Raw genomic sequence first — 10,872 nt, 5'->3', positions numbered from 1 at the left:
ATCAAGAAATAGATGCCCAGGAGATTTCCATGGTTGGAATGAATGCTGTGACCTAAACTGACCCATTAAAAAAGTTCTGTATATTTTAATATAGATACAAAACATGTCCCAGATTTTTTTTTAAAGCAATACTATCTAAGCCTGTTGAGTTCATTCATGAACTCAAACAACCACTTGGAAGCTTTTATTCATGAAATTCAAACTGTAATTAAAAATCATGTTTCCCCAAGCTACTGTGCTTGACTAACATTCAAATTGTAAGTCTATGAATAATTTATTTTCTGTTACTGTTACAGATTTAAGGCTCTAACATCTCTGAAGAATGAATGAAATCCAGCCTTCCTGTTGGAATAGCACACCTGTCTTGTTCAACAAATCTTGGAGTGGAGGGCATTACTACCAAGTGATCAGTGCAGCAGAAACAATCATCCTTCCCTCTCTAATTGGGATTATCTGCTCTATGGGATTAGTTGGCAATATCCTCATTGTGTTCACTATAGTAAGGTATGGAATTTAGCATATGTGCTGCAACAGAGACTTACTGTTGTAAACAAATCATTTGAATACATTGACGAATGGAATTGTCCAGCAAAGACTAGTACAATAAATAATTTGTGCTCTATGTAGCCATTTTGATACACAGTTGTGTCTAACCAAATTTGGGCTATGAGTCAAGAAAGCACTTAAACATATGATTAGGTCCCTCTCTTCACAGGGAAGCACTTAAACACATGCTTCACTTCAAGCACGTGTTTATTGAGTTCAGTGGGACTTAAAAGCACACATGTAAGCTTTCTTCCTCAATAGGGATGCCTTTTTGAATTGAGAGCTTAGAAATTGATTCAGCTCCCACTGAATTCAGTGGCAAAATTCCCATTGACTTGGATAGCATAGAGCCTTAAGCTTTATCAAAAAAATTTCATCACCTTCCCTGTCTGCTAACAATGTAGTTTGATCCAGTTAGCATTTTCTCTCCTGACTCAGAACGATTAAGAGGGATAATCCGTGCAAGAGATTTGCTACTCTGTGACATTCAGACAAAAAAATATAAATGCAAACATCTGACCCTTGCATGCATATTATGTTTTCTTGCTCAGACATCCATATTGGAAGCCAAGTGACCTATTCTGAGACTTTTTAAAGTAATATTTTAAAAGTAATTCTATAAAAACAAAAACAAATGAAATACACTGTTTTCAAGACAGAAAATGGAGAATATCTACACTCTCCTGGTTAGTAGTAATGGCATCCCAGAATTTCATCACTTTCCCCAGCATGACCCCCTATTCCCAGTAACAAGAACTTCTGTGCCAATTGAGGATTCCCTTGCATCTTTAAGTTTGCTTTGCTATGATCTAGCAGTGTCAAGTAGACTTCTTGGACCTCAGGATCTGGCCCAATTATCAATTATAGTTTTGTGCAACCAGAAAATAACTTTAATCTTCTGATTCTACCAAGTTTTATAGTGAGACTCAACTGCATTATTTCACCACTGAATTGAAAGACATATTTAATCAGAAGCTGATTTGATCTAAGCAGCCGTAATGCAAATTATTATAAACATGATAGACTAAGGCTAATACATGTCAGCATCAGCAAGATTTAATAAATGAACTCTGTCCATAGACACAGTTAACTTTAAGGGGGAAGATTTCCAATGACACAAAAAGGAATTAGACACCTAATTGCCTGTTCTGCCTTTGAAAATCTCCTTTTGATACACTAAGAGTAGGCTTCATTCACAAAGGAGCTTAGGTGTGGTGACAATGACTGCATTTTAGGAACCTAGAAATACACTGGGATTTATAAACCCTGAGTTTGGCACCTGGGCTCCCTATACAATGAATGGGAAGAGATAGGTGCCTCAGAATGAGATTCACAGAAGCCAACAGGCTAGGTGGGGAGACACCTAAGCTAGCCAATGGGAGATGCCAATGTGAGGGTTGTGTCTTAAGTCCTGTCTCTACTACCCCTCAGGAGAGTATCCTAGTCACTGGTCGATGGGATATTCTGATGTGGGATTCAGTCTCTTCTGTCAAAGCTGTTCTACTATGAATAACTAATGAAAGGCTCACTAGGCCAAAGAGAGAGGTGACTCTGTAGCCTAGTGATTAACACACTCACTCAGGATATGGGAGAGCCAGTCCACCTGCTCCAATGACTTTAAATTATGTAATCACAGTGGAAGAACTTCAGCAGGAGAGATTGAGGGATCCCAACAACAGAATGTCCCATAGCTCAGGGGTTAGAGTACTCTTCTGAGAAATGGCAGTGCCTAGTTCAAATTCCTCCTGCCCCTCAGACAGAGGGAGGATTTGAACCAGGGATCTTCTGTGGCCCAGGTGAGTACCTTATCATTGAGCTAAAAGTTATGAGGGAGGCCCTCCTCCCACCACTGTTTTGCATATTTTCACCTATAGCAGCCTGTGACAAAATGCACTCACCACTGTGGCACCTCCTGCTGGTTGTTCTGGAGATTAACTCTGCCCACCAGTGCACCCTCATCTGCAGATGTCTTGCTGCCATCATTTCTGCTCCAGGACCCACATCACTCCCAGGACCGTGATGTCTTCTTCAGGACACTGCATTACGGCTGTACTGTGCTCTGTAATCCCCCCTTCCAGAGGAATGTCCTGCAGTCTGATGGTCCAGCCACTTCCTCAGTGGTGAGTGGTGGTGAAAGGGGGACCCAGGCCCCCCACCTACTCCAGGTCCTGGTCCAGGGACCTTGTAGATGGTAGCCATGTGCTGCGTCCCCTCCAACCTCTCAGTCTACTTCCCTGGGTAGCTTCCCCACAGCCCCAGCATCTTCTCCGCCCTCATCTCAGGGCCTAAACATGCCAGTCTTAGCAGTCATCCAGGAGCTTGCTCTCACTCCCCTGATCCTGCCCAGCACTGCTAAGTCCAGGGTACTAACTTTCTTCCTCCTCCAAGGCAGCCCATTCTCCCTCCTCCAGCTCTAGGAAACTACTGCCTCTGCTCTGCCCTACAGCTCTTCTTATATGGGCCTACGCAACCCTGATTAGCTGCTCCTCACAACCCCTCTCCTATTGGCTGCTTTCTGTGCAGCTTCCCCAGTGCTCCATTAATCCTTTACCGGCCAGTGTAGGGTGGATGCCCAATCACAGGACCCAATCCAATAAGCAAGCTCAGAGCATGCTTACCAGATTGAGCCCCTCAAGGTAAGTGGAGAAAAGCCTGGTCAGGGGCTGCATTGCGCATGCACAGGAGCAGAAACATAGGTCCCTAGGGAACTTTGACTGCAAAAATTTAGATGCCAAGTGAGGTTAGATGCCTACAGAGTTCAGCAGCAGCTGAGCAGAGGTTCTGTGAAGCCCAGTGGGGCCTGATTCTGGGACTTAGGCACCTACAATGGCAGTTAAGTGCCAAAGTCCTTTTGTGAATCTAGCCCCAAATGTCTAATGCTCCCAATCTTTGTGGAGAAGACCAAGGAGTTTGTATGGGCTGCACCGATCACTGTGAAAATGAATGAATGGATATAAAGGAAGAGAATATTCATTGAGCTTTTAAAATTCATAATATACTCTCTGAAATATTATAATAAAAGAAAACTAAAAAGTAACAAAGGGGTTTTTTTCCTTCTTGAAAGGCCTTTGTCTGCCATGAATAACAAGATGAGGCAGAAGAGAATAGAGACAGACAGTGACATTAAAAACTAAATGTTGTAATTATTGACATTGAATGTGCTAGATAGCAAACAGAAGAGAGTGTAGAAAAATTTATATTTAAAGTTTGGCTCTACACTACAACATGTGGTGGGAGGGATAGCTCAGTTGTTTGGGTACTAGCCTACTAAACCCAGGGTTGTGAGCTCAATCCTTGAGGGGACCACTTAAGGATCTGGGGCAAAATCAGTGCTTTGTCCTACAACTGAAGACAAGGGGCTGGACTTAATGACCTTCCAGCTCTATGAGATAGGTCTAGCTGCATACAGTGGGTTTTGGGGTTTTTTTAGGATTATAAAATGTTCATCTTTTGCTGAAAAGATCTGCTTCCAATATGTGTCAGGTCATATCTGCTTTCTTTACTGAATACATTTTTTTTACTATTTTTTCTTCAGTAAGCATCAAAGAGTCAACTGCTGAAATAGAAGGTGGATTCTGTCTCTGCTATTATGTCATCTACAGGATTATTAACCAAGTTCCAGTTGCAGAATTTTTATTACTAGTGATACAAGATCCAGAAAGAATCCTGTATTTTCAGATTGCAGTTTGAGCTTGCAGGATTAGCAGTTAGAAAATACTTATTTTTACGAGCAAATAAAGCTGATTCGATCTGGACCCGATGATGGGACGTTATGATGCTATTTTTAAAAGCTCCCCAAAAATGCACTTTGGGCAAAGTTCATCCATATGCAGAAGGTCAGCACTAAAGTCCCATTTAAGCCCTACTAAATGGCTCATTGACCTTTTCCTAGCCTTCTGAAAATGAGTGGATTTCACTCACAGGGAAGGGAGAGTAGAGTTTCTCTATACCCAAGTACAAAGAAGCAATACAGAACATGCTAAGAAAGGTTGAGAGCGATTTTTGATGACACACCAGGTGGGCTGAGCTGGTTAGCCTACTGCCGCTCTGGGGTTCCCGCTGCTGGCTCTTTGCCAGCTGGGGTCCCACCCCTGGTCCCACTCAGCACCTGATGCTGGCCTGGGCAAAGGAACCCCAGGTTTCCAGTGGGCTGAGACCCTGACTGGCAGGAGGCAGCAGCCAAAACCCCAGAGGGGCTGCAGGCTGAGCAGCTCAGCTCACCACCACTCTGGGGTTTCCACCACCAGCTCCTGCCAGCTGAGGTCTCACCACTGGTCCCACTCAGCGCCTGCTGCTGGCCTGAAGTTCCTTCCCCCAGGCCAGCAGCGGGTGCTGAGTGGGACCCCAGCTGGCAGGAGCAGGAGATGGAAACCCCAGAGTGGCAGCGGGCTGAGCTTCTCAGCCCGTTGCCACTCTGGGGTTCCCGCTGCTGACCCCTTGCCATCTGGGGTCCCACTCAGCACCCGCTGCTGGCCTGGGGGAAGGAACCTGAGGCTGGAAGTGGGCTGTGACCCTGAGTGGCAGGAGCCAGTGGCCGAAACCCCAGAGCGGGGCGGGCTGCGTGCCACTCTGAGGTTTCCGCTGCTGGCCCTTTGCCAGCCAGGGTCCTACCACCAGTCCCTCTCAGTACCCGCTGCCGGCCTGGGTGAAGGAACCCCAGGCTGGCAGCGGGCTGAAACCCCAGCTGACAGGAGCCAGCAGCCGAAATCCCAGAGTGGGGCGGGCTGAGCCACTCAGCCTGCAGCTACTCTGGGGTTCCCACTGCTGGCCCCATGCCAACCGGGCTCCTGCCGCCTGTCCCACTCAGCACCTGCTGCTGGCCTGGGTGAAGGACCTCCAGGCCGGTAGTGGGCTGAAACCCCTGCTGGCAGGAACTGGCGGCTGAAACCCCAGAGCGGGGGCGGGTGGAGACGCTCATCCCACTGCTGAAACCCCAGAGCTGAGCGGGCTGACCCGCTCAGCCCACCACCACTCTGGGGTTCCAGCTGCTGGCCCCTTGCCAGCTGGGGTCCTGCCGCCGGTTCCACTCACCTTGCTTCCTGTTGGAGTTCCAGCGCAGGCCCCTGCCAGACAGGGTCCAGGCCTCCGGCCTTGCTCAGCCCTACCAGCCGCCAGCTCCACTCACCTCAGTTGCTGATCTGGGGTTCCACACGGTTAACGACTGATCATTCAGAAGCCTGTGTGCAGCTTAAAGTATCCAAATACGTGCCACCAGACATTGGAAAACTCAGCAAGGAAAAGCAAGGGCAAGGATCACACTAAACTAATAAGATCTGCATTTTAATTTAATTTTAAATAAAGCTTCTGAAACATTTTGAAAACCTTGTTTACTTTACATATAACAGTAGTTTGGTTATATATTATAGACTTATAGAGAGACCTTCTAAAAAACGTTAAAATTTATTACTGACACACGAAACCTTAAATTGGAATGTATACATGAAGACTGAGCACACCATTGCTAAAAGGTTGCCTACCCCTCGTATAGACCATCTGTCTGGTCTTTAAGCTGAGAGGAGCCACTGATTGGGAGCAAATCCTTCTGAGATTCAAAACATCTGCTGAGATCTCAAGGTGCTAGTTAGTGCAGGCACTTGGACTGGAATAGGATGAATTATGATTTGTGACAGCACACAGTGCACTTCCCAGGTCCCCCAAAGTTGTTATTGAAATGACAATTAGTGTATTAATTATTGCAATATAAGTTCAAAGTACTATTTAACACTCCTTTTTGTAAGAGAATTGGGATCAGTCTTTCAAATCCTTTCCTCATTAGTGTGACTGGGACAAGAGTGTTAGCTAGAAGGCTGAACTAGCTAGAGAAATGACACATTTACAGAATCTGTATAACTGAAATCTTGATTATTTAAGTTATCTCTCATGGGGCTATATGAATGTGTCAATTATTGAACAGCAAATTGCCCATATGGCTTATCATGGCTTGGGGAAAAAGCTCTGATTGTCAATGTAATTTCTGTGGCCTTAGCAATTGCTGAAAGAGTTTTAAACTCAATAGAGGAAAAGGAAACATAACTGAAAAGAGAGAAAGAGGGTTTGCAATCAAGTCTATAGGCTGCATTTTTGAGGGTGTTTCACTGATGTCGTAATGCCACTATATAAATCCATGGTGCCCATGCATCTTGAATACTACATTAAGTTCTGGTCACCCCATGTCAAAAATGATATATTAGAATTGTAAAAGGTGAAGACAATGGCAACAAAAATTATTAGGGGTATGGAACAGCTTCCGTATGAGGAGAGATTAAAAAGATTGGAACTATATAGATTAGAGAAGAGATGACTGAAGGAGGGCATAATAGAGGCTGATATAATCATGAATAATATGGAGAAAATGAATAGAGAAGTGTTATTTAGCCCTTCACATAACATAAGAATTAGAGATCAGCCAATGAAATTAATAGGCAGTAGATTTTAAACAAACAAAAGGAAATACTTCTTCATACAATGCTGTGTCAACCTGTGGAACTCATTGCCATGGGATGTTGTAAAGGCCAAATGTATCACTGGGTTCAAAAAAGAATTAGATAGAATCATAGAACCATAGGGTTAGAATGGACCACAAGAGTCATTTCCTCCAGGGCAGATTGGCCCTGGAGGTTTTTCGCCTTCCTCTGCAGCATGGGGCATGGGTCACTTGCTGGAGAATTCTCTGCAGCTTGAGGTTTTCAAACTACAATTTGAGGACTTCAGTAACTCAGACATAGGCTAAGGGTTTGCTACAGGAATGGGTGGGTGAGGTTCTGTGGCCTGCATTGTGCAGAGGGTCAGACTAGATGATCATAATGGTCCCTTCTGACCTTAAAGTCTATGAGTCTATGAGTCTATGATCAGAGGGGTAGCCGCGTCAGTATGGATCTGTAAAAGCAGCAAAGAGTCCTGTGGCACCTTATAGACCAACAGATGTTTTGAAGTATGAGTTTCGTGGGTGAATACCCACTTCGTCGGATGAGTCTATGAGTCATCTAATCTAACCACCTACCAAAATGCAGGATTTGTTCCTAGAGGATAGGTCCATCAATGGCTATTAACTAAGATGATCAGGGACACAGTCCAATGCTGCAGGTGTTCCTAAACCTCCAACCGCCAGAGCTGGGACTGGATGACAGGGCATGGATCACACGAAATTGCCCAGTTCTGTTCATTCCCTTTGAAGTATCTGGCATTGGGAACTATCAGAAGATAGGATCCTGGGCTAGATGGACCACTGGTCTGACCCAGTATGGCCTTTCTTATGTTCTTATGATAGGGGTAGAAATGGTGGTGTTGACGGATTATAAACAAAATTTCTTAAATAAAATATAGGTAAACTGTAACCAATACATTGGTATTAAAATGATTTAGGCAATAACGTGTATCAAATGGGTCTCCACTTCAGTATTGTGGCAGCTCTGACAAACTACGGGAATTTTCAGTATCTAGAGAGAGCTGTGCAAAATTCAGCATGCAAATAAGCTCGCTCCCCCATCCTCTGGTCTCTAATTAAATATGCATAGATTCTTGTACCTTGCACATACAGCATGGAAGAAAGCATGTCATCTCTCCCACAACAATTACTGTGTTCTCAGTATGAGGGGTTATCTTTGTCTTAGACTTGGTCCCAGGCTTCAACCCTCTCTGACAATTCCATGTTGGCGCTAACAGCGGGGAGAGACACAGAGAAGCAGAGACATATTTTCAAAACATCCAGAGGAAATATTTTCACTTGAAAGGTTCACATCTTTTAGTTTCATGCTTGCTACACATACTTTGCTGATTATTGTAACATAAAATTTGACAGAGTAGAGAATTTGAGCTTCCAAATGTAAGTTCAGAAATGCCTGTCAGGCTCTCTCCCGTTATTATGCATAAAGCAGTGCACAAAAGCCCTACAACAAGGAAAAACCGAATTTCACCTTTCTGGTAAACATGTTTACATGCAACATACAAAAGATTTATTTTATCTGGAAAGTCTAAGTGTTTAAACATAACAGCACCACTGGATGCCTCAAGAGCAACAGGGGGTTTTCTGGAGATCTTCTAGGCTCTTTCAGCATAGACAAGGTTATAGGCTGTTTGTCTATAAACATGGGAGTAAAGAACAAACAAACACAAACAAGCATCTCCACATGCTCCAATTATCAGGGCCAGCAAACAAACATTATAGCTTTGTACCCCTGTTTTTTCCACATCACAGCCAGATGAGGTAGAAGCATACTTCATTACTTATTAGAGTTGTGTGAAACAACCATTTATGTCTAGCTGGCTCCACTGAACTCTCATTTGTGTCTTTGGAAATACTCTTATTTCATACGTTTGAGGACTTAGTGGCTGCAGTACAAATAAGAAGAAACTTGGGACACTGTTTGTGTGGGTGTTATTAATATTATTTGTGAAGTGCCAATAGTGTGGTCAGTGTGCTGAACGCAGTATCCACAAGTGGGAATGAAATTTCCTTGCCTGCAGATCTGCTTTCTTATGTTTTGTGTCTTTCAGTGAGATTGACACATAAGCCTCTACCCTCTACTGGAAAGTAGACTGAAAAGGAATACTATAGGCACCCACTACTTTCAGAAAACCTTTTGAGACTGTATTGGGTTGTCTGTTCATTGTTGGGGAGAAGATATACTCATAATATGGCCCTGATGCTACAAAGCACTTTAACACGTTTCACTTTAAGCATGCAAGAAACCCAGTGGGACTGTTTTCGCCAGCTGCAGTCAGTGGGTCTATTATTTACATGCACCGCACCCGCACATCCCTCTCTCACACATACACTCTCCCCTCAGCCCACAACTGAGGGCTGTGCTGAGCTAGGAATGTAATTTTTGTAAAGGACCGGATCCTCATCCTCCATTGAGGAGTTCACTAATTTACACCACCTGAGGATATAACCCCCTGTCTGCAGATATCATTGAACACACAAAAGCTGTGCTATAGGAACCTAATTACATTTGCAAAGTCAAGCAGTTGCAAGCTAGAAAATGCCAGAATTAAGGCTGCCTGTGCAACTTTAATTCAGCCCCTTTATGCGTACGAATTATGATACAGTCTTTAATTACATGATTGCACACAATTTTTTCCACACAACTCCTGCCGCCTGCCCTGAATAGGATGGACAGTGTTCACTGAATGAGCAGCTCTTCAATATTTTCTTTTCTCTGGATTGTTCAGTGCATGCCCCCAGGGCTTTCTTTACTGCACACTATTCAAACCCTGATCCAAAGATGGAACTATTAATTTCCTCATGAGCTTTTATTATTAGTTATTATTTGAATTATCATAGCCGTAGAGCCCCACTCATGAACTGGGGCTGGGACTCCGTTGTGTTAGGTATTGTACTCATCACTATAATATCTGAGTGCCTCACAAACATTAATTATTATTTTTTTCATGACCAGGTGAAATGAGATGGTGGTATTATCCCCATTTTACAGACAGGGAACTAAGGCACAGAGATTAAGGACAATTGGGTGCCCAATTTAAGACGCCTGATTTTCCAGCATCTCACTGCACTATCTAGCACTTTATATATTCAAGAACAGCTCTCATTGATTTCACTTGCAGCTGAGAATGTTTGGCCTTTCTGAAAATCAGACCCCAGACTATCGACTTGAACATCCAGAAAAGAGGAACACACAACTAGTAACCGCCTGTGAAGAGTTTGGTTTAAGTAACTTGTCCAACATCACACAAGAACTCTGTGGCAGAGACAGGAATAGAATCCAATTCTCCAAGGCAGTATTCAGCTGCCTTAACCAGGAGACAATCCTTTCTCTCCTCCAATCCCTTTCCTGCCTCTTTCACTACACAGCTTCCAACTGCTGCAATAAATAAGGCAGGGGTCCTAGAGACAACACCCTCCTTTAGTACATGACCCTGACTCACTCCTCGAAGCAGCAATACGGTGGAAAAATAATATGTGATCGTGTAATTATAGATTTCAGAGTAGCAGCCGTGTTAGTCTGTATCTGCAAAAAGAACAGGAGTACTTGTTGCACCTTAGAGACTAACAAATTTATTTGAGCATAAGCTTTCGTGGGCTACAGCCCACTTCTTCGGATGCATGGAATGGAACATATATTGAGGAGATATATATACACATACAGAGAGCGTGAAAAGGTGGGAGTTGCCCTACCAACTCTAAAAGGCCAATTAAGTAAGGGGGAAAAAAAAAACCTTTAGAAGTGATAATCAAGATAGCCCAGTACAGACACTTTGATAAGAAGTGTGAGAATACTTACAAGGGGAGATAGATTCAATGTTTGTAATGGCTCAGCCACTCCCAGTCCCTAAAACACTCAAAAACCAGTAGGAGAACACCTAAAT

The 10,872-nt window shown here is 43.8% G+C and overlaps 1 protein-coding gene across 1 annotated transcript in view; it reads left to right on the top strand.

Annotated features, from left to right (window-relative positions):
- Positions 1–322: 322 nt before the first annotated feature.
- MCHR2 (melanin concentrating hormone receptor 2) overlaps positions 323–10,872 on the top strand; it is a 42,445-nt gene continuing 31,895 nt past the window's right edge. Inside the window, exon 1 of the mRNA XM_032779090.2 lies at positions 323–504. Coding sequence (XP_032634981.1) covers positions 323–504 — 182 coding nt within the window. The remainder of the gene's footprint in view (positions 505–10,872) is intronic.

The sequence above is a fragment of the Chelonoidis abingdonii genome, chromosome 3 (genome assembly GCF_003597395.2).
Source record: "Chelonoidis abingdonii isolate Lonesome George chromosome 3, CheloAbing_2.0, whole genome shotgun sequence".
Taxonomy (NCBI): Eukaryota; Metazoa; Chordata; order Testudines; family Testudinidae; genus Chelonoidis; species Chelonoidis abingdonii.
This window is presented reverse-complemented; position numbering and strand designations above follow the sequence as displayed.